This window comes from Aristolochia californica, unplaced genomic scaffold (genome assembly GCF_029961685.1).
Source record: "Aristolochia californica isolate CCGP_79_NKW_82.1479 unplaced genomic scaffold, dmAriCali1.0.hap1 SCAF_12, whole genome shotgun sequence".
NCBI classification, from domain to species: domain Eukaryota; kingdom Viridiplantae; phylum Streptophyta; class Magnoliopsida; order Piperales; family Aristolochiaceae; genus Aristolochia; species Aristolochia californica.
In genome coordinates this window covers 23,271,196-23,299,018 of record NW_027181793.1, presented here as the reverse complement: position 1 = coordinate 23,299,018, position 27,823 = coordinate 23,271,196, and the positions used below count along the sequence as shown (strand labels likewise).

The 27,823-nt window shown below is 38.5% G+C and overlaps 3 protein-coding genes across 4 annotated transcripts; 2 read left to right on the top strand and 1 right to left on the bottom strand.

Annotated features, from left to right (window-relative positions):
- The first annotated feature begins 341 nt into the window (after positions 1 to 341).
- On the top strand, positions 342 to 17,026 carry LOC137946481 (chaperone protein dnaJ 10-like). Of its 2 annotated transcripts, none has more exons than XM_068792794.1 (10): positions 342 to 681; positions 3,848 to 3,907; positions 4,507 to 4,589; positions 4,921 to 5,080; positions 10,994 to 11,123; positions 15,266 to 15,424; positions 15,689 to 15,867; positions 15,959 to 16,039; positions 16,130 to 16,264; positions 16,644 to 17,026. In XM_068792794.1, exons 1-10 carry the CDS (start codon positions 595 to 597, stop codon positions 16,749 to 16,751), a joined length of 1,182 nt encoding a protein of 393 aa, XP_068648895.1. In that variant the 5' UTR covers positions 342 to 594; the 3' UTR covers positions 16,752 to 17,026. The 2 variants fall into 2 exon arrangements, with proteins under 2 accessions (XP_068648895.1, XP_068648894.1); XM_068792793.1 differs by having other exon boundaries at positions 16,130 to 16,285.
- Positions 17,027 to 17,998: 972 nt separating this feature from the next.
- On the top strand, positions 17,999 to 21,115 carry LOC137946482 (chitinase-like protein 1). Its single transcript, XM_068792795.1, has 3 exons — positions 17,999 to 18,604; positions 20,058 to 20,211; positions 20,356 to 21,115. Exons 1-3 carry the CDS (start codon positions 18,238 to 18,240, stop codon positions 20,762 to 20,764), a joined length of 930 nt encoding a protein of 309 aa, XP_068648896.1. The 5' UTR covers positions 17,999 to 18,237; the 3' UTR covers positions 20,765 to 21,115.
- Positions 21,116 to 23,709: 2,594 nt separating this feature from the next.
- Positions 23,710 to 27,675, bottom strand: LOC137946140 (NAC domain-containing protein 17-like). Its single transcript, XM_068792340.1, has 5 exons — positions 26,993 to 27,675; positions 26,008 to 26,288; positions 25,481 to 25,783; positions 24,508 to 25,114; positions 23,710 to 24,398 (listed from the first exon to the last, which is right to left on the bottom strand). The coding sequence occupies exons 1-5, from the start codon at positions 27,210 to 27,212 to the stop codon at positions 23,989 to 23,991; spliced, it is 1,821 nt and encodes a 606-aa protein (XP_068648441.1). The 5' UTR covers positions 27,213 to 27,675; the 3' UTR covers positions 23,710 to 23,988.
- Between the last annotated feature and the right edge of the window lie 148 nt (positions 27,676 to 27,823).

The following is a 27,823-nucleotide window of genomic DNA, read 5'->3' as shown; positions in this document are numbered from 1 at the left end:
CCTTTTCTAACATCAATTTAACTGACCCACTAGGCCATATAATTCAATGGTTTAAATGGTTAACCTGGGTGAGGTTTTCCCTCCCTTTGGCTTTGACATATGTTAGAGTTCGATTGAACCTGATTCGATCAATTGGGTTGGTTTGAGTTTTATAACACTATAAGTATTCCACTTGTCATACCTAACTTTAGAATTATATGTTTTCAAAACATAAATACACTGATAAACAACCGCCGACTAATTGGAATTCAACCCCTCCTAGTCCTACTTTGGTTGTACCCTGACGTGGGCTTATAAGTTCTACTTCTAATGGTCACGGTTGCTTTGCGGGGGAAAATTAAAGTCCGCGATTCGAGGTAGGAGGAACAAAGCGCGTTTAATATAAAACGCGGCATGAGAAGTACCAATTTTTTTCTTCTGCACGGTTTTTAGTTGTCCGAGCGGGCGACCAGTTTTCGGTCCGGGAGCTCCGTCCTTGCTGCAACTCCACTTGGTCGGAAAAAAAAACGGTGTTGCTCGCGGCTGAGGTAAGAGGATCGAGGCCTTGTGACAGCGTCTCATACTAGCTCTGTGTTGATTGATCCGTCATCTGAGATGGTAAAGGAAACTGAATACTACGACGTGCTCGGGATTAGTCCTACGGCAACGGAGGCTGAGATTAAGAAAGCATATTACATCAAGGTAGCTACTTAATTAATTTTGGTGCGAAATTCTTCTTTCCTGTTGTCTCTCATAACTAAAGGTAAAGTAAAAGAGAAGGAAAAATTGTGTTTTCTAGATTTGTTAGGACATGATGATCTCCATACCTCGCATGTGACAAATATTTAGGTTCCGATAGTGGTGTTGCTGCTGACAACAAATTTCCAGGCTTCCCAGAAGCTTGTACTTCTGAGAGGGTAACGCACATTAGGAGATTTGAAGGGTTTGCGCAGGCCAACTTTGGTTTTGAAAAGTCTTAAGGGTTGTAGTGTACATTTTAATTTACATATACCCCCTTAGGTTTTGGCGAGACAAGCAGCGGCCAACTAATTGTGTTTCATTCCCGATAGTTGTGAAGTTAGCTGCTCCTTATCTAATCAGTATTATTGGAGAAAGGTTTGATGCTCGGACGTGGTTATTTGCTCTTTTCTGTTTAGCTCGTGTGGAACCGTTCGAGCTATGTTCTATTTCCCCCTTTCAATTCTAGTGCGCTTTCAACTTTTTTGGCTTGAAACTGTCGGTGAAATTTCTACTTCAATTTCGACGATGTAAATATATCTGTCTGTAGGTCAAATCGTGTCATTTCCCCAAGTGTTTTAGAAGGATCTCACCTAAAATGGGTCTGTTGGATCTTGGAAGGGTGGTAGAGGATATGAGAGTGCAAAGGATATTATTTGAGGGTGCAAACAATTGATAAAATACAAGCTCAGATTAAATAGAATAATATATTTTTTCCTAAATGGGAGTTGGTCAACAAAGTTAGCTAAGGCTACAGGGGAATGGCTCAGGAGAAATCATGAAACTAGGCCTGGCATAGTTGTAATAATGCCATGATGATGTAGCTTGCTAGGCCGTTAAATAGAGGAGCATAAACCCATACAAACCTAACTATGGTGCTATATAAACCAGATATTCTGCATGCTAAATCCTCTTGAATTCAGTACCTCATCAGCATTGCAGCTTCTAAGGATCTACCTCTGAAACTTTAGCTAAAGCTGCATCTTGCAGCTTAGTTTTGGATCCCATTATCTACTCATAGTTTCTATATAAAATAGAAATTATATATGTATAACTCATGGGATGATCATTCACATGCTTTTGCACTTACTGACATGTAATAAACCTAAATTCATGATTGCAAGCTCAGTGTGAGTGCAGCTTTGACCTCAGCTTGAATGCAGCAGAGTACATGTATGTAATCCCTGCTTAAAGTGGATCTAGTGTTCCAAGACATGGAAACTATGAAGGAGAACCTGTGAAATTGTTCCAACTGTTGGAAAGGCTTATGGGTCTACCCAGAGAATGGTGCCATGGATGCCCAAAATGTGAAACCATCACTTGAGCACCGTTCGCATATATTTATTACACTAGTTCTCATGCTTAAATCTCTAGTCCAGTGACGAGGCCCTTTTTTCTCTTTTATAACATCGAGAATATAAAGTGCCTCATTCCTAGTGTAGACTAATTTCTTGCTGCTTCTCCTCCTGGAGGCTTTCAAAGGTGACATGAGTATCCATGAGTTCCCATTTCTTCACACTACATCGAAGCCGGCTTATCCCCTATGCCCTTTTATAAAGCTCCAGGCCTAGACAATTTTGTTGTGAAACTTTATAAGTTGGGATTAATATTATTATTATTGTTTTTTGAGATGATTAAGAAAGATTTGAACGTCCTCTGCAAATTTGATAAGAAAATCAAATCAAATTTGAAGGTTGCTTTCATCCCTCTGGTCTCCAATCTAGAGAGTGTTAAATCTCCGAGTGACCTATGCTCTATTAACCTCCTCTCAAGCTCCTATAAGCTAGTGGCCTAGATGTTAGGTAACCCCTCTAAAAAGAATCCTTCCTTTGGCTTTTATCCTGTTAGACAAATCCTTGTCGTTGCTTTATTGCATGAACTTCTTCATTCCTTCTACAGGAGTGTCATAAAGTTATTGATTCCAAATCTTCTCAAATGAGTTCCAATCCTTGTGCCTAAAGGGCTGTGAAGTAAGGAATGATCATTTGTCTCCAGCAAGCAACGACAAAATTTACGAGGTTGTTGGGACTCCCCCTCAATTGCAGCTGATCACAAATAAGGATTTTTCCTTTAAAGAGGCACTGTGGAAAGATTTTTACCTTAGGAGGAATAATAATTTTCAGATAAAATGATTTCACCTAAGTCTTTCTCAAGACAAATGATCTACTCAAACAAGTCTCGCTAACTATAGACTTTCCCTAATATGACTTTCCTTAAAAACAATTGCTAGCTTGAAAGAAGAACTTTCCCATGATGTTGACTTTCTTTATTCTGACTTTCAAAAATTAAAGAGACTAAAAATAAGATTTTTGAGCTGCTTTATTCCCTCAAGGAAATTCTTTATCTACTGTATGCTGTGCATTAGGTATCCATTAATAAATAAAGAACTTGAGGCTTGGTCCCTATATGTAGTTAAGTATTGCTATTTATTTATTTATTCTAAAAAAAAAGAACAATATTAACTACATATAGGGGCCAAGCCTCAAGTCTCGGCAGAGGGGGGAATGATTTCCCAACCACCAAGGAAGGTTGGGAAGCACCAATATTTGCAAGTTTCATCAGAGCTATTGGCAGCAAAAGGGGGTGTACTGCCAAACTACTTGTACTGAATACCAATGTTTAGTATTTCATCAGATACATATTGATTCTCCATGGAGGAGGGCTGTAGTTTTTTTTTTTCTTTTCTTTTTGAATGTTGTGGAACTAAATTAATATAAAAAGAATGCGCAGAACAATCACAATACAAAAATTAAGAAGAAAAAGAAAAGAAAAACAAAAAAAAATCAATTACATACATTTCAAAAAAACAAAATCAATAACAAAAACAACCAGAATGGATTGCCCATATTGACAAGTAGCACTGGCAAAGATTTCCCTTCCTTGGCAAGTGTATTATTGTATTATCAAGTTTTATTGTATTATTTTTTTTCTTCATAAAATCAAATTCATCTTCTTCTTTTTCTTCTTTAAAAGAAAAAGAAAAAGAAAAAGCATTATTGATGCTGGAATTTTTCAGTCCCCTCTGTTACTGTAATCCTGGTAATTGTTTCAGATTCTTTGGGGTTAAGAGGCCTGCATGTTGGTTTTCCTTACTGTATCCCATGTAAATAGCACTTTCTGTTTCGTGCAGGCAAAGCAGGTCCATCCAGATAAAAATCCAAATGATCCACAGGCTGCTCAAAACTTTCAGGCAAGTCATCTTTTTCTAATTAGAGTAAATTTAAGCTCTTTGGCTTTCATCTCTGAGCCATTTAGTGTTACAAATGTAAGACCTCAACAGAAACTGAACCTCCAAGCACAAGTTGTGGCTCTTAGGGAAAAATTAAATGGATATTCCTTCTTCAATTTATATGTACTTACTGCCTCTATTTCCTCTTCAAACTGTCAGTTTAAATCTCTAACTTGGATTTCTGGCCTTTCAACTAGATATCATATTAACTGTGTCAACTACTAGATATTGCCTTTTTTCAGGGTTGCTTGCAATTCTTTTGTTTCTGTAATCTCTTAATTTTCTGTATCTGTGGTTTCTTTCTCTCTCTGACTCTCACTCTCTGGTTGGCTGGCTGGCTCTAGCTTCTTTGTTTCCTAAAAAAATTATCTTTTTTCCTTTATGCTGTAGTTTTTTATGTATTTCGAATGCTGTCTACATTTTGCATCCTTGAAAGGAATTAGTTTTTTGAGAGATGATCTTATGATATCTCTGGCTTGTAAACATCATATTTATTATCTATCAAATTTTATTTCTTTATGGAGATGGTCTCAGTAATCCAGGCACTGTTCTATCTTCAGGTTCTTGGGGAGGCATACCAAGTCTTGAGTGATCCAACACAACGTCTGGCTTATGATGCCAATGGAAAAACAGGCATTTCAACGCAAGTTCCAAATTTCCTCTTTCATCTCTATTTTGAACTGAATACAATGCGCCTCCAGTATAATGGGATAAATGCAAACTATGGTACCCATAAAAAAGAAATGGTTATTCATCATGAAAATTGATGTATTTAGATGCAATCCTTGAGAGAGAGTCTATGGTAGATACAAAAATGTACTCATTCTGAATCTTACATGCTGATTATAGTGGTCTGAATGGTTTCTTTGGTTTTGTTTTTGTGAACGGAATATTTTTTGTGCTTTCCGAGATTTAATATTCTGTATTATATGACTCCACATTGACTAATTTGTATGGTCCAAATCATGTGACAGCGATGCAATTATTGATTCAGCAGCAATCTTTGCAATGCTTTTTGGGAGTGAGCTTTTTGAGGAATACATTGGTCAGCTTGCAATGGGATCAATGGCATCACTTGACATACTTACTGAAGGGGAACAACTTGATGCCAAAAAGTTACAGGAGAAAATGAGGGTAAGTTTGTTGTGATCTACTAAATTTGTGCTTTGAATAGGGCTTTGTGTACTTGTAATTTCCAACATTATATTTGTTCATAGGGCATATTTGTAATGTTTTTTAAAAGTTTTAAAGATTCAATGTTCTCTTTTTTTTTTTTTTGTGGTTTTGAACATTTTCCATAATATCGTAACAATTATGGTGTAAGATTGTTTTTCAAAAAATTATGGTGTAAGATTGTTTTTCAAAAAATTATGGTGTAAGAATGAAGGGGAAGGCCAGGCTAAAGCATTGAGGTGGAATGAAGATCCCACTACAAGGGCAATCCACAATGTCCCTTTTTGCTAAGGAGTCAGCAAGAGCTGCTGTGTTGGCATACAAGTTGAAGAGAGGAGCTTAGGTCTACAACTTCATCATAAAAGTGTCTAGGCCTCTTGAGGCAGGGGGATTGATATGAACGGCAACTTATGACGACGGCTGATTTTCAATACATAATCACTAGTTTACTGAAATTTCTAATGAAAGAGGTGACAAGGTCAACTGCTCAAAAGGAAAGAAAGAACAAAAAATTTGGGCTGCCAACTAGGCCCCTAGCTTTAAATATCACATCACTGTGCAGCTAGTTACTTGCGTTCAGAAAAAAATATAACAACAGCATGTCACAAACATACCTTAAAGCTTAAAACATGACAAAACATTAGTGGCTAGACAGAATTGCCTCTGGAGACTGAAAAAACATAAAGACACTTCCCCTGGAGTTAGTGCATACATATCAACCATGCTTGTCTTGTTAAAAAGAATTTCATGCCAGAGTTTGAGTAAAATATTTGGCAGTTATTCTTCTGGTTGAACTTAAGAGGAGCACTGTTTTCCTCTCATAACTACATCTTGTATGAAGTGATCTGCGAGGCCAAACTGAACACTAGCATCAGTTTCAGTCTCATCGGGGTTGCAGGGGGTGGTAGGTGACTGTCTGCTGGGGGGGAATTTGAATTTTCTCGATAGCTTAAGGGCTTTTCAGGCTGGTGATTGAGTTCAGCACTTGGGCTAGTAGGGGATTTGGCTCACCGAGTCGGCGTGGTATGATGCTGGTTCAGTGGGTGAACTGGCCTGTCGCTGGAGTCAGGGGAGAAACAAAATCTGTCAGGGTGCAGAAATCAGCCAGGTCAACAAAGGTGATTTAAACGGATGCCCTGCCAGAGGTTGCTCGGATTGATGAGCAATTTGGTGAAGTCCATGCAACGTTGATGAGCTGTCTTCATGGAGATGGACTAAAGTGCCAAATGCATTGGCGATTTTGCAGAAAACAAGATGCTGCCACAGTTCTGTAGGAAGTCCCCATACATGAATCCATTGGCTGAGAGAACCCAAGGGCATTGATGGTAGCCTATCTTTGATATTGGGGATGCTGATGTGGCTACATGGGGGGAAGCTTAAGTGCCAAGGATTTTTCACCTGCAGAGTTGAGATGGACAAGCTACTTGGAAGGCTCTAGGAAGGAGATAATATTAGGAATTAAACGCCCTAATTCCAAACTAATGAGAGCAATAATAGTAATCGCGGAAGAAAGGAAAGACATGCAAGAAATAAAGACAAGATTTATACAGGTTCGCCTCAAGGTGAGATTACGTCCTGTCTTCCACACCATTGCAGTAATCCACTATGAAGATGAAATAGTTTACAAGAGAAATCACACACTTATAGGTGTCTTTCTCTATCCTCTCAGGGGCTGCAACTCAAAGTCCTTTTCCGTGATGATGAAACCCTAATGGCGCCCCTCAATTATAAAGAGAAAATTAGGGCAATTGAGATATAGCGTAAAATTCCCAAATTGCCCTTAATGAAACAACAATTAATATATCGTGGACCGGGCGGGGGCTCCAGGGAGGGGGGCGGGCCAACACCCACGACGACCTTACTGTGAAGGTCGATCCACATACCGACTCAACGTAGGACGTTGATTAAGCTCCACAACTTAATAGATAGGAGGGGTGCTGTTGAGTTGGAGCTGTGCAGTAAGCCAATCGAGTATCATTGATCTGTTGAACTTGGGGTTAGCAGTTATTACCAGGGACAATGAAAGTTCAGCTCGTCCAAAGTGGAGTATTTGCGGTGAAAAGATAATGCTAGCATAATGTGGTGACGTATTTGTAGCTGTGTGGGAGAGGTTGGGGGGGGTCTTTGAGCAGGGATGGTGGGTGATGATAGAGGTAGGGGGCGATGAGAATGGAGGGGGTTGTGTGTCGAGATGGTGAGTGGGGAGAAGAGGGAATTGAGTGGTTCGTGATTTGGGTGTGTGTGTGTGTGTGTGGAGAGCTGCATTGTAGGTGAGAGCTTTGGCAAGCAGGTGAGGAAGTGTTTCCAGGTGAGTCGAGAGGCAGAACACTCTGGTACGAAGAGACGGGCCATTATGTTGTCTCCTCGACTCTCAATAATCTGGCATTGGCTCTGGCCTCTGAAGTTCATAGTTGAGAGGTAAATTCGGAAGCAGCCCATCCAGAGCTCCTTTGTGCATCTTCGAGTTTTAGACGTAGTAGTCACCAGTCCAAATTGAGTGGCAAAAGCTTGCACCGCAGCAATGGGGATGGAGATGAACGAACATTTGTCTCCATTCCTGACGATGATGCAAATGATGACCCCAGAGGGTTGATCAAAAGTCGCAATGGTGAGGGAGGTGATTTTGTAGTAAAAAATGAAAACCATCGCGGTCGATGGCTTGTCGCTGTTTTTATTGCATTGGCATCCCTTCACTATTTTTGTCACAATTGTCTCCTTCGTTTGTCCTCTGAGCATCGTCGTGTTGAGTCCCGGTGTCTTCTCAACGGATCCAACCTGTCTATTGCCGTCTGAGCATCAACGACCTGATTCCATCAAAACTTCCTGAGTCGCCGACTAGAGTCGTCCTATCCAGATTGTCTCGCTATCGTCTTGGTAATGTCGCTAGTCACCTTCTGTCGTCATCTAAAAAATTGTGCAGCGTAGGTTTAAAAACCTACCTTGTCATAGCACACATAATTTCATTTGTAGGAAAGTTGCCAAGGGCCTTGACGTTGTTCCGAATAACACTGTCATCTTTTCAAGTTATTGTCGGGAATGTTAGTGTTTTTCTTGCTTATCCTAGTGTCAGTAGGTACCTCTTGTTATTCAAGACACTAGCATCTCGACTGATTTTTACGTTCTTCCAATGAAGGGAACAATTGTGGGACTTGGCCTAGAGTTGCTCCAAAGTCTTGGGACCGTCCATCTGAATTTTAATTACCCTTGGCAGCTAGTCTTTTGGCAAATTGTGGGGTCACTCAAGGGGGAAAATGAGTGTGCTTTCCGGTCAGTTATGGAAGCACCTATGTCAAAGCCGCTTATATGCATTTTGAGGGACTTCCTTGCCATTTGATCACATCATCCGAGTTAGAGGAGGTTGCTATGACCTGTATTCATTGGACTCAGTAAGTTGTTAAACACCATATAGAATGGTGCTTCTAGGTTGGTGGCAATGTCTATTTGAAGCTTCCACCATTCCAAATTAGACATCCAACTTTTTCAAACCTTGAGGACAAAGTTCTCTAAGGGCACTAGAGAGAGAGAGGGGGGGCATGGTGTGGGGTGCAGGATGGGAATGTTACACATCTAGCCCATTAGTATACCTTAGTCTTAGTCCATTTTCTTAGGACATTGATAGATAATTAGTATGGTAATGATCATTATATTGATGATCAATTAATAGTTATAGAGGATGATCGTGAAGACGAAAAAGTAGCAAGTTATCAGCAAAATGTATGATCGATCAATTTATAAGTAGGCTGGCTTTCGGGAAGGAAAATATGTTTTTTCATCTTTAACCTTAGAAGGGCAAACTTGTAACTTGTTATTGAGATAGATAAAACCTATACAAAAAAAGTTGGTCTGCGTCTAAGGCAGCCAAATTCAATCCCAAAGTGCTCTGTTCTAAGAGGTAGGAGATTGGTACCCTCTCGAATTGGTACTAAGTATCCTTCGCTCCCATTTTCTATTCTATCTCACCTTTTCATCCTGCTACGATTCTCTGTTTTCCATGTGTATTACGGATTGTATCTGGTTGGCCATAGGAAGCCCTCTTTCGATGATTTTGTAATGTAGAGTCTTGCAATTATCTTTGTGCCTCTGAAGTCAGTGATTTACACTCCACTACATTGGATAGCAGAAAAACAGAGTATAGTGTTTGTGGTTATTGACTTTGTTGTTGAGATGCCATCATGACTTTTGTCTATGCACTTTGACAATGGAGTGAGACAAGCTGCTTAGAGTGGTATACAGGACTTTGATTAGTGAAGATCTGCTTGACGTCTTGGCTGTGATTTTCACCATCTAGTTACTGCTGTGGGCAATGGGTTCTAGGTCCTGGTTGTTCTATCTCTGTAGAGAGTACCTGCAGCAGTATATAGTTTCTGCTTGGTTGTTCCATTCTCTTTTTGATTTTCAATCTTTCTGGGGCTTTGTCTTTCCTCCTCCTGGTCACTGCGGTCCAGCTGTTGTCACCCTGGTACTGTGCTTGGTCTGGCTGTACCGTTGTCTTGATGTGTTGAATCTCGTTGCTTTCATGTCTCTCTCGCAGGGTTGCTCATAATCACTGCTCATCGTTCCATCCTCTAACTTAGCCCCTTTGGCATAATTGATTTTACGTTTTGAGGTCAGCCAATAGTTTAACTGAATCTCTTGCTGAGTTAAAAGCCCAGAGAAAAAGGATCTATAGTCTAAGGCCCTTGACATCACAAGGGCTCTCAAATCAGTGTTACCTGTTCGAGTACTTTTGACATAAAAATAGCAAGCTAGAAAATAACCACAATTATTTTTTATGTAAATCATATCTCTTTTAGTCTATAAAATGGAATATTTAGTCGTTTGACCAGCACACCTCAAAATGATGATCCATAGGTTAGGAATGATACCAGATTATTTAATTGGATGGTAAGTAATATGTAGTTCCATATTAACTGTTAGTGCTGTCTCCTGGAACTGCAAAAGAGATATGAGATACTTCGAAGACCCTTTTCTTAGCAGAAAAAAATTGCAGAAGCTTTTTGAATTGCTTCTAGATGCATGTTTGCTTTTAAGAGGAAGACTTGATTAAGTACTTTAAAAAGCTCAAATTTAGCTCTTTTGATGGGAGGACTATTAAGCCATACATGTCAAATACAACAGAATGAAGAAACCGAGAGAAGAGCTGATATAAAAACATAGCAAGTTCTCTTTCCATTAAGTAGCAGTAGATTCCAAAATGTGCCAACTTGGTTGCTGATTCTTTTGCTAGGAAAGAGGCTGATCTCTAGTACAATGTTGGAAACAAACTGCTACTTACATTTTAATCACTTCTGGGCACAATTTTTCTGTTTCATCTGTGTTGGCTTTTCTTCCCATTTCTTTCCTCATGGGACTTATACTTTTGTTTTCCTCTCTTTTCTCTCATTTAATATAATCAATCTGCTTTTTTAACAAGAGAAGCCACCATACTTTATTTTGGTCATTACGACTCCATGAAGCTAAACTACAGGTTGCTGTGAAGTCCAAGTATAAACTCTGTCATTTCTATAAGACTCCTTTTAGAAGGGGGTTAGGAGTTCGTCATTATTTTTGTGTCCTGGAAAAACATCCTCCTGTTGGCTTCTTCAAATGTAATGATAAGATTGAGGATTCATGGAGGCCTGTAAATATGAATTCATTCACACTCTTAGAAGCGGCAACATCTGATTGATTCCTTTACTACAAGTGAAATTTCGCAACCACACCCTGTTGTTCGGACCTTTCTTCTCTGATTATGGGTTCTGTGTTCTTTGTTTTTTATGCAGGTGCTTTAGTTTTTTATTCTCTTCATTTTTTGCTTTGTGCATCTTCTTCTAGCCGGAGGCTTTTCTTCTTTCTTCTCTTTTATGAACACTTCTCATTGTTTTCTTTTTACAGGTTGTGCAGAAGGAAAGAGAAGAGAAACTTACTGAAATATTGAAGAACAGACTTCACCAGTATGTGCAGGGAAATAAGGAGAGCTTTATTAGTTATGCGGAAGCAGAAGTTTCAAGACTTTCTAGTGCGGGTAATGTGCCCACAGTTGCATGTGCTCATAATTTATTTTAGTAAATCTTAAACACATGCTTTTTTTTAAACAACCTTAAATGAATGCTTAATTTAATCTTTTGTCACTCATTTTTGTTTGGTGTAATTGGATTATGCGAGAAGTTTTGTCTGCAGATTTTGGGGGAACCTTCTCGCCTGGTCAAGTTCTGGACATGATGCAAGTACTTGAATAATCCTTCAATAGTTATTACTAGATTGGGTGTTGCATTTTTCTTATATACAGTATGAGCACAAAAATTGTGGTGGAAATTGTTAGAGGATGTAACGTAGATTTTTAGGAAAGCTTTTTCTTATAGCATCTTATTTCCAAGGGTGTACAGGGTGTAGGGTGAACTTGGACAGTGCAAGCAGTCAAACTGGGCTGGAAGGCCAAATCCGTATTTGACTTCTCATTGTCCATGTTGTCTCCTCTTTCACACTGTTATCATAGGCTTGCAGGCTTCTATTAAAAAGAGAAGTTAAAACCGTCTCAATTTTTTAACATTGATAAAACCCTTCAAGATGGTGTGATAATTTACAGGATATTATGTCATTAAAAAGATCTGCTGATGTTTGTTGAATGCATTTTAATTTATGTCATTCATTTTGTAGATATTTGATGGGGAAGCTTTTGTCTTTTGAGATTATGGAGTAGATCTTGGCTATAAATGATTTTATGTGCTTCATTTACAGCTTCCACCTGATCAAAACTAACATAACCGAAGTAGCAGATGCAGGAATAACAACAACACAGACATGTTAGGAGCAAAAGTTTCTCATAGACACTGACAACAACTCTACAAGCGATTATTTAACTGATATTGTTAAACATGTCAAATCACCTGATGACCTCATGCTTTAGATTCTGACTAGCTGAGAAAGAGGAAAAGAGAGGTGGATGATTAGTATTTAGGTCTTTAGAGATAGGAAAAAAGTTAAAGAAGAAGGAGAAGAAGTTGTAGAAGGAGGAGAACAAGTCACTTAACTATTGCAAAAAAAGAAATATTGTCACAGTACACGCACCGAGTCCTGGGTGTTATGGGACGCCCTGGTCCTGGTGGTCCTGGGCTAAGGGTTAAGTACCTATGTCTTCCGCTCCTAACAGGCCGGTCTTTTGGGTAGTATTGACTAGGTGCTTAACATTTGGTATTAGAGCCGACCCTCGGTCGCGAGTTCGAATCCCCGGAGGAGTGCTTGCGGAAAGGAGCGACCATGTGGAAGGGGCCGACCTGAAGAACTGCGAAGGGGCACTAGGAGTGGGGCAGCCGCATGAGTAAGCTAGCTACAGGTGAGCCGTCGTGGGCATCGGCTTGCGAAGGGGGGGTGTGATGTCACAGTACATGCACCCGGTCCTGGGTGTTATGGGACGCCCTGGTCCTGGTGGTCCTGGGCTAAGGGTTAACTATGTCTTCCGCTCCTAACATGCCGGTTTTTTGGGTAGTATTGGCTAGGTGCTTAACAAATATGCTCTTCACTTTCAGCCTACTAAATAAGCGCAATTAAGGCAAGTAGAAGTAAGAGACAAAATTAATTTGAACCTATACAACTTCAATTTCATGCTTTTATTCTTGGACTGATAGTTGAAGGTAAGCATCTGGATATGAATGCTTTTGTGATGTACTTTTTGTTAAAATACCAGTTCAAGCTTTCCCATACTCTGATTTATCTTAGTTTATGTTTGTTAGTTAGATAATTACATTACTCTTATGTGTCAAATTTCATTCAAAACAGTTGTATTCTAGGAGTTATATGATTTTTTGTAACTATGGGCATTTTTTTCCTTATCGTAATTATCACTTAAACCCCTAACAAAAGAGAGAGTGCTTGTGCTTTTCGGGCATGAACTCCAACGCAGCTTTGGCTGCTGCTTCCCTTCTTCTTTCTCAACTTTCTCCTTCAAACTTCTTTCTTTACATGGTATCAGAGTAGTGAAGGTAGTCTTCAGCTGATATTCTTCAGTTTTATGGCTTCTTCCTCTTCATTCAGTAACCATAATGAAGGTTCTTCTGAAAAGTTTTGGACTAGTAGGGTAAAAAACTCAATTTTCTCTTTTCTTCTTGCCATAACCTATTGGTTGACGGTTTCTACTCTCAATTGAGTGAATACTATGATTAAAAGCCCTTGAAGCCCTAGCTTCATTATTGCTTGCGCAGCCTACCTAGGGCCTATGTCATCTTGTGTCATCATACCAATTGCCTACGTCATCCATTGTTTGTGCAATTAAGCCTCCTTTTACTCAATTTAGTATCTCAATTGCAAAGTGTGTTTGCTGTGTATTGCTGATTGGGTACATGGAATGAAATTGTGCCCTAATTGGTTTGGTTGTGGCGCTCACTTGCCTATGCATGACAACTTGACTTGGGGAAAGTGATCCTTTGTGCATTTAGACGCATTATTGCATTGAGTTGTGATCTTTTTTGGGAAATCAGATAGCTGAATCCAGCACACAGGTTGTTGTCTAAAGGACAATTGAGAGTTTAGATGGCAAACACTCTCAACCTATTCAGATAGCAATTATCAGATTGATTGAGTCAAACTATGTGAATTGGTCAAGGTCTGTTCTTTTGTTTATGAAGGCCAGAAGGGTGATTAAATATATTCGAGATGATCCCTTTATACCAGTTACTAGAGACTGGGAAGCAAAGGACAATCAAGTTATGACTTGGTTGGTAAACGGTATGGAGTCACAATTTAGTGACCAGATTTTGAGTTGTGGACAACAAAAAGAAATGTGGACTACTCTGGTTTCAATTTTGTCTCAAGGGAATAATTTGTCTCGGATTTATGAACTATAAGTTAAGTATTTTAATATGAAGTAATGAGATAGATCAGTAATAAATTATTTCACTGAAATGAGGGGGGTGCTACAAGAAATCAACACCTCTCATTCTTTTAGTACGAATGTTGAAGATATTCGTAAGAAAGAGAATCAAATTCAGGTTGCCCAAGGGTGCCCCTGGAAAAGGTTTGTTGTATACTTAGAATGACAAACTTGATGTGCATGGATATTCTGTTGTAGATTATGCTTGGTGTAAAATGGATAGACATTCTACGTTCAGCTACTACTGCTTTGTTGGGGTAACTTAGTTAGCTGGAAAAGTAAGAAACAAATAGTTGTAGCCAGGTTGTGTGTAGAGGCCGGATATGGAGCAATGATTCACACTGTTATGCGAGCTTATGTAGATTAAGTCAATTCTTCTTAAGTTTGGTTTCCATATGCAAGGACCCATGGTTATGAAGTATGACAATCAGGCTGCCATATTTTTTGCAAGCAATCCTATATTCCACGAGAGAAATAAACATATAGAGGTTGATTGTCATTTTATCATAGATGCAATTACGCAAGGGAAGAGGGTAACTCCATATGTGAAATCATCAGACCAACTTTGAGACTTGTTCACAAAACCTTTGGGAAGACGTGAACACTTGTCTTTTTGTGACAAGTTGGGATTGTTTGATATCTACTCTCCAGTTTGAGGGGGAGTGTTATAATACCAGTTATGGGTGTTTTGATCATTTCCCATACTCTGATTATCTTAGCTTATGTTTGTTAGTTAGATAATTACATTACACTCTTATGTTTCAAATTTCATTCAAAACAGAGTTGTATTATAGGAGTTACTTTTGTCTTTCTTATAATCATCACTTTAGCCCCTAATAAAAGAGAGAGAGCTCTTACTTTTCAGGCATGAACTTCAATGCAGCTTTCCCTCCTTCCCTTCTTTTCTCAACTTTCTCCTCTTCTTTCTCCCTCAAACTTCTTTTACACATTTTATTTTCTTTCAACTGTCAACATCAAATGGAGTGGGGACAACAGGAATTCTTAGAAGTGATAAAGATGGATTTTTGGCAACAGAGTTTATCTTCTGAAAAGAGGGGCAGCAGTCAGTAATTGATCTGCTGTCCCAGTACTCTTTTTATAAAGCGTGTATTACTGAACGAGGAAATCCTGAGCACTACAAAGTACATGTGCAAATCTGGGTGGAATATACAGTAGGCAGTTATAATGTGTGAAATAAATAAAAATCATGCAGTAACATATCAAATTAACTTCTAAAAAAATCAAGTTAACAATATTTACATTCTCAATCCTTCTCTGATCATCTAATGTAATTTTTGCAGCTTATGGAGTTGATATTTTAAATACTATCGGCTACATATATGTCAGGCAGGCAGCTAAAGAGCTTGGAAAGAAAGCAATATATCTAGGAGTACCATTCATTGCTGAGTGGTTTCGAAACAAAGGCCACTTTATCAAATCTCAAGTCACAGCTGCTACAGGTATTTTTTTTTTAAAATTGTTTATGAACTACTGCAGGTAAAATTTAGATTGATTTGGATGCCTTTCAGCTTGCACATGCTCTTTGTGGGTTTGCGTGTTTAACTTATGCTGGTGGATGAAATAGTCAACCAGTCTCTAATGTACTTGTGCTCCATGTCTCTGGCTGGTTCTTTGAGAGTGAGACTTGTTGTATGAAGGAAACACTTCAAAATCTATTAGTTTGTGGCACAGTGGGTGAGTGATTGGTTGTTGCCACCATGCAGGGGCAATTGCTTTGATCCAGCTACAGGAAGACATGAAGCGTCAGCTCAGTTCGGAGGGAAATTATACTGAAGACGAGCTTGAGGAGTATATTCAGTCTCACAAGAAGTTGATGATTGATTCCCTTTGGAAACTTAATGTTGCTGATATTGAAGCAACTCTTTCCCGTGTTTGTCAAATGGTTTGATTTGTTCTCTTCTGCAGTTTTTTTTTCCAAAGTTGAAACTTTAGGCCATTTAAACTACATCATGAAGTTAGTTCTACTATTGCAGGTCCTACAAGATAATACTGTCAGGAAGGAGGAACTGCGTGCTCGTGCCAAAGGATTGAAAACTCTTGGCAAGATATTTCAGGTGTTTTACTCTGGCTATTCATGAAGTTAATGATCACTTTAATTTACATCTCATTTCATACTGAAACCGGATTTGATCATGGTAATCCAGAGAGCTAAGGCAGGAAATGGAAGTGAGAATGACACTGGGGTGGATGATCATATCAACAAATTGAACGGAAATCAGCAAAGCAATGATACTAGTTCTCCGGACATGTCACCAAAGTCTCCTGAGCAGCCACCTTATGTGAGTCCTATGCTTCCCCAGGTACATTTCTTACTGGTGTATGCTCAGTAATATTCATTACTGTTGGTTATAAACTGTTGAAGTTCCCTGACTGAATTGACCGACTTGATCAAGATGTGTCAAATATGGTCACAGCTTGTTAAAACTTCACAACACTAATTGACTGAGTACTTAACAAACTGAATGGTTTTGGCAATTGACTTAAATACATAAAAAAGAAAGCTGATTTTTGTAACTTAATTGGACAGAGTTGTGGTTTATTTATGCTTTTGTTTAAAATCATTTTCAAACTTTCCAATCATTTAATATTGAAATAATCCTACTTCGTTGTAAACTGAATTGACCTCTCTTTCTTTTGGCTTTCTGGTGGATATACTAGAGCCCATATGTGGAGGCTCCTCTTTTTGCTGGAGTACAGTATACTTATAACTTCCCGATGCCAACAGCACCACCTGGTGTCCAGCTACATCCTTCCTTTGACAATTAGGGATCCTGTTTCAAATTGTTTACCGTGTAATATGCCATTGTGTGGATTTATGATGCACAGTGTTGGGAGATGTTTCATTTCTTTGCTGCTCCTTTTTTTACAAGTCAGAAATCTTCACAGGAAATACCATGTTCAGAATCTGCAGTCAGATATATGCATTTATATCTGTTTTTTCTTCTCTTTTGTTTTTTAAATTATTTGTATCTAACTAGGCTCATAAGCTTGCCCTACCTGTTCTCAAGTCCTGGAATTATTCTTGTGTTGCTTTTTGACTCTTTGGCTTGTGTCTGTTGTGTGTTTTCTTTGCTCTGTAATTATTGTATCAGATTTTAATGTAGAAGACGACATATACAGTGTATATATATATACCTTGAAGCATGTGTTATAGGCGTAATTGGTAGTTCTCATAATGAACTTTATTTTTTTTAAAATCTGTTCTGCATGGCATAAATAAGACGGTGTATTACCTCGATAATTTCTTTAGGGTCTGTTTGAACCCAATGGAAAAGAATTTAATTATTATTTTATTTTTATTAACTATTTTTAGGAGTAATGATGATCAAATTTTTAATTATTTTTTTTCTTTCCTAGGGTTTCGACCGATGTTACAAATATAAAGTAACACTGCATTAAATAAAAATAATATTCTACATTACCCATTGGTTACATATAATATTATGTTATTAATTATTTGCTAGTTTTTTCACTCTGGTAAATTAGTGTCTTATGTAGACACATAACCTCGTGTTCATTAGTATAAAATTAAGATATAACAATTGTATTAAGCATTAAATAAGTATAGCACACTATGTTATTGATGGGTTATAGCACTAACTTGTTACTTTGGTGGATTATATTTCTAGCTTATGAATAATGTGTTACAAAGATAAATAACCTTGTGCTATAATGTAAAATATAATATTATCACTATATTAAGCAGTAAATATAAATATAAATATGTAAAAGAAATAATGAAAAATAAATAAATAGTAAAAAAAAATGGCCACGGCCCGATAATGAAGAGCCTTACCTACACATCCCAAGTGGACTTACCTCTTTTTCCTTGGAGAATTACGTGTTGATTAACAAGGAGAGCGTCGGTCGAGTAGAAGGTACCTTTCTCCAGGCTGGCTGATAGGTGTATCGTTGCTTATACGTCGAACATGTCCTCTGCCTGGATCTAGTGCTCAGCCGTTGGATCACAAAGTGACGGGATTACTTTTAGGCAGTTTGGTGGTTGGTGGAGCTTCTTTTGGTCGTATCCTGATTCTCGCCTGTCGGTGCACCTTCTCTTCGTCGATTCATTCTCTTCTTCTTCAAATTCTCCGTTTTACTGATATAATGTCCATCAGGTTTGATCGTTCTAGGTCACAGGTGTGAGGATTCCGTAAGAGATATTGCCGAGGCCTTCTTTGCTCTGAAAGCAGAAGACGAAGTAGGTTGACTCAATAAGAAACAAAGGCAGGCTCACCAGGAGCGTCCGATAATGAGTACAGGGGGATGGAGATTGGCTCCGGCCGCCTTGACGTTGATGATTTTGTTTTTGGCCTTCGTTGTGGACGTTAATGGAGCTTTTAAGAAAGTGAAGACCTGCAGTAAAGGCTGGGAGTGCAGCAAAAGTGTTTTCTGCTGCAATCAGACCATTTCAGACCTCTTTCAGGTCTATAATTTCGAGGAGCTATTTGCCAAGCGGAATACCCCTGTTGCTCATGCCGTTGGGTTCTGGGACTATCACTCCTTCATCACTGCCTCTACAATCTTCCAACCTCTCGGTTTCGGCACCACTGGTGGCAAGCTCATGCAGATGAAGGAGATAGCGGCTTTCCTTGGTCACGTCGGCAGCAAAACATCTTGTAATTACTCCTCTTCTATCCTTTCTGCTTCCTACATTGCATTTCTAACACTGTTATGTAGCAGGGTGTATTGCCTCCCTCCTTTTTTGCAGACAGGTGGGTTTTCATCGCACGAGTGCGGTGAGAAATTAGGAAATTGTTTTTGCCCTTCTACCTGGTATTCGTTTCCTATTTGTTCTACATATATGAATTCCTTGTATGGTTCCTACATTCATTACTGCAATTCACGGCCTTGGACTCCCTTCAGCTCAAATATTACGAATAGAATTTTTCACTACTTGTCATTCTGCATGTCTTCGTTACTTGTTTTCTGATTTAGGCTACTCAATATGTTACCGATCCGTTATCTGTAGATTGAATAGCAATTTGTTCGGTGGTTGGAGTTCAAGAACATGTAACAACTAGTTCGCCTGGAGGAAATAAAAACTTATGAATAGAAAAGGAATAGCCTCTGTTTGTCAGGATTCATAGGCCAGGCAAAATTGGAAGTTTTTTCAACATCACTTTCGATCCAAGATTCACACTGATCTTGGCTCTTTTCTGAGAAACTTGTAAAGGGAATGGCTCAGAAAAGATTTGCATAGTTTCCGTGGAAGGATGAAGCACCAAGCAAGATATAGCGCAACTTTGCTCAATTCCCCTTGCCACTTTCTTTTGCCATCGATCTGGGAAGAGATCATGCCTTCCTTATTTTTTATTCTCAATATTGTCCTTGCCTCTTATGTTGACAGATTTAACGAATATAAAATTTTTAGGTGCTTGGTTGAGGTTGCAGACAGATTTTATAGCTTGAACATCACCTTTGTGTTTTGTAGACTGGGTGGAATATTACGGGTGGACATAGTCTTGCAAGTTGCGGGCCTCATGCATAGTCCTATGTCAAACTTTTTAGTTATTGGTTTTCTAATGTTTACTACGTTTATTATAGTGGTTATTTTTCCAGCAATTTATCTGTAGATTCAATAGCGATTTGTGAAGCTTTATTAATATTTGACAACAATTTCTTGAAAAGTAAAGAAACAGAGAAAAGAAAGTTAATGCTTATGCTTGTCAGGTTTGATAGAACAGACAAAACTAGAAATTGTTCAACCGGTTCGTTCACGCCTTTTTTAACTCTTTCTTCTAAAAATTGAATGTTAAATGTCTCAAGAAATTATTAGCATTGCTTTGTACACACCAAGTGAGCTATAGCCCAACTTTTTCCAACTCTTCTTTCTACATTCTTTTCCCATCAAGTTCACAAAAACAAAAAAAATTTCCTTTCCCATCAAACTGAGCTGATCTGTAGACTGTACATTCCTTTGTATACGTATCACGTCTTCTTGCTTCTGTTTCTCTAGTTGCATTGACAAAAGATTATTAGGTGCTTATGTGATACACAATACCTGTTCAGACAAACTGTGATGTTTGAGCATTAGCTTTATGCTTTGTTGACTTATTGAAATACTTACAGGTGGTTATAATGTTGCAACTGGTGGGCCATATGCATGGGGACTATGCTATAATCATGAAATGAGCCCAAGCCAATCCTACTGTGATCCAAACTACCTGTACCCATGCTCTCCAGGAGTTGACTATTATGGCAGGGGTGCTATTCCAGTTTACTGGTAGTTTTTCTTTTTCCATCCGATGACTTTCTTATGTATGTTCAATATTTATACTATTTCATGCTTACTTAGAACCTCGAAAATGCAAAATTATGTTTACTGATTTGAAGTAGAGTTTAACATGTAATTCGAATATTACTGTAGGAACTACAATTATGGGATAATTGGTGATGGGTTGAAGGTGGATTTGTTGAACCATCCTGAACTGCTCGAACAGAACGCAACATTAGCTTTCCAATCTGCCATGTGGAGGTGGATGAACCCCATCAAGAAGAAGCAACCTTCTGCACATGATGTGTTTGTTGGCAACTGGAAGCCGACAAAGAATGATACTTTGGCTAAAAGAGTGCCAGGTTTTGGAACTGCCATGAACATTCTTTACGGCGATATGGTATGTGGTCAGGGAGATGTTGATACCATGAACAATATAATTTCACACTACCTCTATTATCTTGATTTGATGGGAATTGGCCGGGAAGCAGCTGGACCACATGAATTTCTTAGTTGTGCCGAACAGGTTGCTTTCAATCCTTCAACTACATCCTCAAGCTGATGAACTTGTTGATAAGTTCCCATTTTCCAAGCTATTGCCACCTAAAGAAACAGCAAAATAAGTGGTCTTGTTTTGCTTGTGACTCCCATATTTGCAGATAAATTGAAGGTAAGATTGGTGTGAGTTTGATAGAATTTTATTTAAACAAAAAAAAAAAAAAAGTTTGATAGAATTTTATCTTTGGTCAATGTAATTGAGTTTGTTAAACTGCAACTTTTCTTTGTGCGGTGTAGTTTGTCTTGGTGGTGTCAGCTTACGCTGCTACTTGGTCATCTATTCTAAACATATATCTTATAATTGGGTCAGGTCCTCCTTTTCATTATATACATATATCATCAGTTTCCCTAAAAAGTGTTGGAGTTGGTTGTGGATGCTCATGCTTCTTGAATCTGTCTTGTCATCAAGTTGTTTTCTTATTTTGTGGATTGTTGAAACGATTGATGATTGGCTATTTTTTCTTGAGATCCTTACAAGAAATCTTTCTTGTCAATTGAAAAGAACAGTTCTTAAGTTTACAGAAAGGAAGTATAGGAGATTTGTGGAATGAGATGAGTAACGTTCTGGGGATTGGAGGAGAATGATTTTTTTTATGTGGGAGTGTTTGTGTGTGTTGGGGGGTGGGGGGGGGTGGTGGGGGGAGGAAGCAAGCTCTTAATTTGGAAATTCTTTCTTCATCAGTCTTATTTTTTCATGACTTATATTAACACAAACACACTCAGAAAGATGGCTTTATTGTATTATAAGATTAATGGACCTGCTTGAGACCTCTCCCAGTGGGTCCAGCGATGGGGAACCTACTGAAGACAGCTAGGTCTGATTTGGGCGTGACGTTGGAAGTTTCGTTGGATGAAGCACCAAGCAAAGACTGTAGGAGTCTAGGACTAGTTTAGCTGTTATTAGTTAACTATGGAGGTGGGAGAGTTATTTTGTTTTGCTTTTACTATACCCGAACGGTCAAATTGTACGGCTGATGAAGTAGGAGCAACTTCTCTCACTCGAAAGGTTTTTTTTAATGTATGAAGATCCAGACCTTATAAGGAGCTATTTGAAGATAGAAGCACGTGCTTCTAGGCTACGAAGATAGGATATCTAGCTGCTCTTTTTCGAATTTTCTTGACGAATATTTTTAGGGAGACAGTGATCCGTCTAGTTTTATTTTTTGTCACGGGTGGCATCGAGCCGAACGGATAAATATTTTGAATTCGAGTGTGAGCCTAGCTTCAACTTTAAACTTGTAATAAAGTTTAAACCTAATAATTTTAACTGAGTTTTAATTTATATAAAATTAGACATAACTTCTACTTAAAATTGGACATAACCTTTATATATTAATCCTGTATAAATTTATTTATATCTTATATTTATAATTATTCAGAAAACTATATAATTATGCATAAATTTTATTCAATAATCAAACACGAAAATATTCTTTTAAAAAATAATACTAGTTTTGTCCATTTGTACTCAATCAAATCGTTCTACTTGAAGGACCAAAAAACTAGATCATGGAAACAGAGAAAAAGTTTAAGGAAAATAGTTTCAGATAACTTAATTATATGCCCATTTTCGTTTTTTCTTCAGAGCATGGATTCATAGAGCAACAATTTTGAAATATTACTAATTTGTTATTCTGAAAAACTTAAGTGGATTTAGCATTAAGAGAGTACTTCAAACAATTTGAGTCTGTTTAAGAGCCATGAGGCAGAGACAGCCAGAGTTCAAGAAACATTTTTTTTTTCACGTGTTTGTGATCTCGCACGTGCGAAATTGCACGAGAGAAGGTTGCACACGCAAAATTGCATGATGCATGATATCTTCACACGCGTAAGGGAAAAAAATTATTTCTCCCCTAACTTAGGTCTATTTTCTGTTGCTGGCGAGGAGTTGTCATCGGGGTTGACTGTTGCGACGTAGGCGGCCACAGTAGTGGACGGGAGGGGCTCGACAGAGATAAGGATTGACAATGACAGACAAGGGAAGGAAGAAATCAAGTCGAACTTAAAGACGACTCTCGCTCCCAATCTTGAGCCCTCATTAAGTTAACAAACTGGTTCGCAAACTTTCAAACTAAATCATAGTTTGGTCGAGCAGGGAGATGCACAAAACAAACACAACCAAATGTCCGAAGATCAGAATAGGAAGGAGAATGGTCAAACAACTTAAAGAAGGGAGAAACATGATGTAATGTAGGAGAAGGTAAACAATTGATCAAATGAACCGAAGTAGAAAGCGTTTCACACAAAAAACGAGAAAGAACAGAGGATTCAAGTAAAAGGGTTCGGACCACATCAAGAAGATGACGATTTTTCTCTCAGCAACACCATTTTGTTGCTATGTCGAAGGACAAGAGCACTAAGAGACGATCCCTTTGCTTTGAAGAAAGTCTTGAAACTCATGAGACATGTATTCACCGCCAGAATCAGAGTGCAAGACCTTGATTATGGTAGAGAATTGAGTCTCTAGAAGCGTAAGAAAACGTTTGAATGCTAAAAAAACTTCGACCTTAACCTGTAGAAAGTAAACCCAAGTAAAACGACTACAATCATCAATAAAAGTGACAAAGTACTTGTAATGCGCATGAGAAACAATAGGAGCAATTCCCCAAACATCAGTATGAATAAGATCGAAACATTGTAAGGCATGAGAGACATTATGAAGAGAAGGTAAAACTTTACTTTTACCAAGTTTGCATGATGGACATTCAAAAGAAAGATCAAGAGAAGAATAATAAATCGAATTGAACTGAGCTAAGCTCGAACCACTCATGAACTGGCTCGGTTTGATGCCACCCCTATTTCTGAGTCTTTAGCTGTAGCTAAGTGATCCTATTGGGGGTATTAATTGGAGATTCCCTAACCAAAAACCATTACAATTACACCCTCAAAAAATCTTATAAAAGAGACCTGTACCATTGGCTAGGCATCTATCCTGCGTAAAAACAACCATGAAATAACGGCTCACACTCTTGATTTTGGATTATAATTCATTGAACTAGCATTCTGAGGTAAGAAAATCAAAAGGGATTTGCAATACTCACAGAACACAATTTTCTTGTTTGATCACCAGAAGAACCAAAAAGAAGGATTTGTTTGTTCTTTCCTCTCATCAGCCCATTTAGAAAGACTTCAATCGACAGTGATCAACCCAACATTACACAGGACTGGTAACTACAAACTATTAATAGGATAAGACGCGAGATTTTTGTACATGTGCACGTCCAATCTTTACAACGAGATGTACTTGGAGGCAAAAGCTTTCAAACCCTTCAATGTAGCTCCAACTGTTACCACCCATAATACAGCTGACAGGATCCCAATACATGAAACAAAAAGGAAGCCACCATTTCCATTCAGCCTTCTCTTGGCTTGTCCAGGAATGGTGGCAGCCATACTTGTGTTATCTCCGGAAGCTCCAAAACGCACTACTCCAAAACTTGACACCCTTTCAAATGCACGGTTAATCAAAGCATTCTCTGATGCAGAAGCCGGATGACTAGGGATTGATTCTAACAATGTATGAACTGCTGAAGTGAACCATGAATTAGACCCTCCAGCTTCACCTCCATTGCTAACATTTCCCTTCCCCTGTTGTTCTCCCTCCATAACATTTGTAGTGCTACTTACATTGACCATACCTACACAGCATAGTTCAGTTGCATACAAAATCATAAGTGGACAAGAAGCTGTAACAACAACAAGATAATATAGTTAGATTTGATGTTCACTCATCTGTCAGAAATATACCTGACGCTTGAGCCTCTAGAAGATGACTTGATTCTACAGGTAAGAAGACATCTAAGTTCTGCTCATGTGTCCATAGTTCGCTGGTTACTTGAGTTGTTGCAGCATCATGATAGTAATCACCCTCTTCACCAAGGTCTGAAAGATTGTAACCTAATGGACTGATAACCACATCACGACCAATACCATCCAAATAAAATGGCAGCTGAAGAGTTTCATCCTGAGTCAAAATTGCATCAGAAAAATACATCGGTGCATCAAAGTAAGATTCAGATTCGCACATTCTTTCCAAATCATAGACATGCAAGTTGGCATCAATATTATTTTCTAACTTTGAAGCAGAAGGCCCTGGACTATCAATGAGATCATTCAATTCCATAAAACCCCAGTCAGTTTGGAAGGACTCGTGCTGCGACAAATCAAAAGCCGATGTGACCTCTGGTACTTCACATGGAACAAGAGAAAACCCTGACCCTTCAATGCAGTGGCTTGGTTTTGCATCATCGATTATCATACAAGGACCAGGTATCTCAGTCCCTACTTGAACACAGAAAGGTTCCTGAAGCAAAGGCCCCATAAAACTTGTTTCTGTCCCGTCTTGAATATCAACCTACAGAAAGGAAGGCAGATTGTAAGTACAGTTAGATGAAAGAAATGAGAGTAACAGCTGTAGCAGTAAAAAAAACTGCAGACTGAAAAAAGCAGCTAGGATAAAGCATTAACAGATACTCAAACAGCAACGAATAACAATTGACATTCTTAATGGAGTCAAGAGATAGGCCAAACCAACAACCTCACGAGGGTGTTGCCTGTTAATGGAAAACTTTGCCCATACTGTCTAATTTTTCTTGGAAAATTAAACAAACAAACACTGAAAAGCTATTTGGCCACATCAATATTAAAAAAGTATTGACTGGAGAAATAAAGATAGCTTTTTCAATGGGAATGGAAGCCAATGAGTGAAGTACAAATGTACCTGGGGGATTTCACTTTCATCAAAACAATGTTGATTTAGTTCAGGATCGTCTACCAGTTTCTGCAAGAGCTCTTCATCATCATCAATGGGAGAAAGCAACTGATCACTACCCAAATAGTTGTCTACAGAGACACTGTCCTTAACCTCTAGAGCGCCTATCTTCCTCGTACTAGTGTTTTTCATTTTTTCACCAATCTGGTCATCATCGGACCAATCCTCCTCTCTAAATGTTGCTCCATACTGTTCACCATTCTTTGGGCCTGGTCCACTTTTCCTGTAAACTTTGTAAAGTGCATACGCATCCTGAAGAAGAAGAAGGAAAAACAAAAAAGAGTGAGGGAAAAAAAGGCCTTTGGCTCAGTGACCACTAGAAGGGGGTTTCTAATGTGAGATTTTGGATTCAAGTCTGAACAAGGTTTTCAGGTTTAATTTGTCAGTGTATACATATAATAAACATTCACAAAAAAGAAGAAGGTCAAAATGAACAAGAAGCTACAAGGAAGGAAAATAATGCACCAGCTGCATACCTGTAATGTATTGCAGTTGTGAAGAAGCTCTTCGTCATCCATGGTGTATTCATGCATCACCCAATCAGTACGCTTACCATTGGGTGCACGCCCATCATAGTATACAAGGGTTTTTTTAATGCCAACAAGCCGACAATTCAGTGAAATGCTCCTATCCTTTCCAGTAGCTTTCCAATACCCACGCATGGTAGCCCGATTCGACCTTGCTCCATTTGGGTACTTTTTGTCCCTAGGGCTGAAGAAAAACCACTGTTTATCACCAGTCTGGAGTAGAGATTTATCTGCATGCAAATAATCACGACACAATGAAGAAATACATGAGGATAAAAAAATAAAATAAAAAGTAATAAGAAATTATGAATATGCCGCAAAGAAAAGCAGAAGGCTAAACATGATCCACCGTCTGGAAACATAACCAGAAACATATAAATAGACGTTAGCCAACTTTCAAGAAAGAGAATGAAATAAATTTAGTGTAACTGCAAAGGCATCAACAGCTAAATCGAAGCTAGCAAATCGAAATACAGTCTAGAAACGAGGAAATGACCTACATAGAAAAAAAAGAATTTGAAATATGAAATATGAAATATGCTGAGATGATGGTATGCACGAATGTTGATTAAAAACTATCAACCATGATTGATATTAAAAAAAAAAATGGAAGAAACAATGGAAACAAGTCCCATAGGGAGGTTTTTTGTAAGAAAACAAAAACCGAATAATAAACTTAATTTACAATTAATTTTACATCGAACCAGAAGACTATTAGAATATATATGATAAGAGTTTGGGATGTCTTGAACTCGAAAGCAACCTTAAGAAATAGAGATGAACCCATTCAGTAAAACAGAAAAAAAGAAGAAGAAAAGAAATAGCAATCAAGAGCACATCCACAAAAATACAAATTAATCCCAAAAGGGAACATTTAGAAAATAAACACACACAAAAAAAAAACAGGTAGTGGGATTCAGTAAGTAGATCGTACCAGGTAATTCCCAGGGTTCGCACTTGTAGACATCAATCTCTCCAATAACGTCAAGCTTGATGCGGCGACGACATATCTTCCTCTTAAGATAATATAGTAGGAGCTCCTCGTCTGTGGGATGGAAACGGAATCCGGGAGGCCAAGACTTGGGAGAAGCCGAAATCCCATTCAATTTTGAAAGAGGAGTGACTAAAGAATCCGAAGGAGGTGGAATCCCCATCACCGACTCCCCGAATTATACGGATTTGATAAAATTTGAAACAAAAAAATCACGACAAGAGGGAAACAGTGGGATGACGATCCGATTTTCGTTTCTCAAAAACTGAGGGCAGAAGAAAAAGTCGTATACTTATTGCTTAACCTAGGCCAAGAAACGAATCGAGCACCACCATCTGAAAGTTTATGCTCCGAGCGTTAGATCGGACAACGATGAAACAAACAAACAAACCATTACCTCGGCGCTCGGCCTTCGATCTACCCTTTCTTCTCCGATCTCGAGTCTCTTCCGCCAGGAATGAATCAGTCTCGATTTCTGACCCACTCAATTGCCAATCCCCACAATTGTTTCACCAGTCAATTCGACTCTTCAAGTCCTATGGCTTAGCGACTTTGCGCGTTCTCTCTTTCCCTATGTCACACTGACTCCTATCCGCTCCTTCTCGGAAGATTCTCCTATTTAGGGACGGCAAGGGGCGTATTCTGGGCGGGTTTTACTGCAGCCCATTCGAGCCATGTCTTCGACCCATCCTCGGATACGGTTTATAAATTTTTTTTATAAATAAATTTATTTAAAATTTAAAATATTAATTAAAAAATATAAACAAATATTTC

Excerpts from the sequence above, each read along its gene's own strand:
- LOC137946481 (XM_068792793.1), top strand. The coding sequence starts at position 595 with ATGGTAAAGGAAACTGAATACTACGACGTGCTCGGGATTAGTCCTACG. Across the intron at positions 3,908-4,506 it reads AGGCTGCTCAAAACTTTCAG|GTTCTTGGGGAGGCATACCA; the intron begins GCAAGTCATCTT and ends TTCTATCTTCAG. Across the intron at positions 5,081-10,993 it reads AGTTACAGGAGAAAATGAGG|GTTGTGCAGAAGGAAAGAGA; the intron begins GTAAGTTTGTTG and ends TTCTTTTTACAG.
- LOC137946482 (XM_068792795.1), top strand. The coding sequence starts at position 18,238 with ATGAGTACAGGGGGATGGAGATTGGCTCCGGCCGCCTTGACGTTGATG. Across the intron at positions 18,605-20,057 it reads CGTCGGCAGCAAAACATCTT|GTGGTTATAATGTTGCAACT; the intron begins GTAATTACTCCT and ends AAATACTTACAG. Across the intron at positions 20,212-20,355 it reads GGTGCTATTCCAGTTTACTG|GAACTACAATTATGGGATAA; the intron begins GTAGTTTTTCTT and ends ATATTACTGTAG.
- LOC137946140 (XM_068792340.1), bottom strand. The coding sequence starts at position 27,212 with ATGGGGATTCCACCTCCTTCGGATTCTTTAGTCACTCCTCTTTCAAAA. Across the intron at positions 26,289-26,992 it reads CGAACCCTGGGAATTACCTG|ATAAATCTCTACTCCAGACT; the intron begins GTACGATCTACT and ends ATTTGCATGCAG. Across the intron at positions 24,399-24,507 it reads TCTAGAGGCTCAAGCGTCAG|GTATGGTCAATGTAAGTAGC; the intron begins GTATATTTCTGA and ends TATGCTGTGTAG.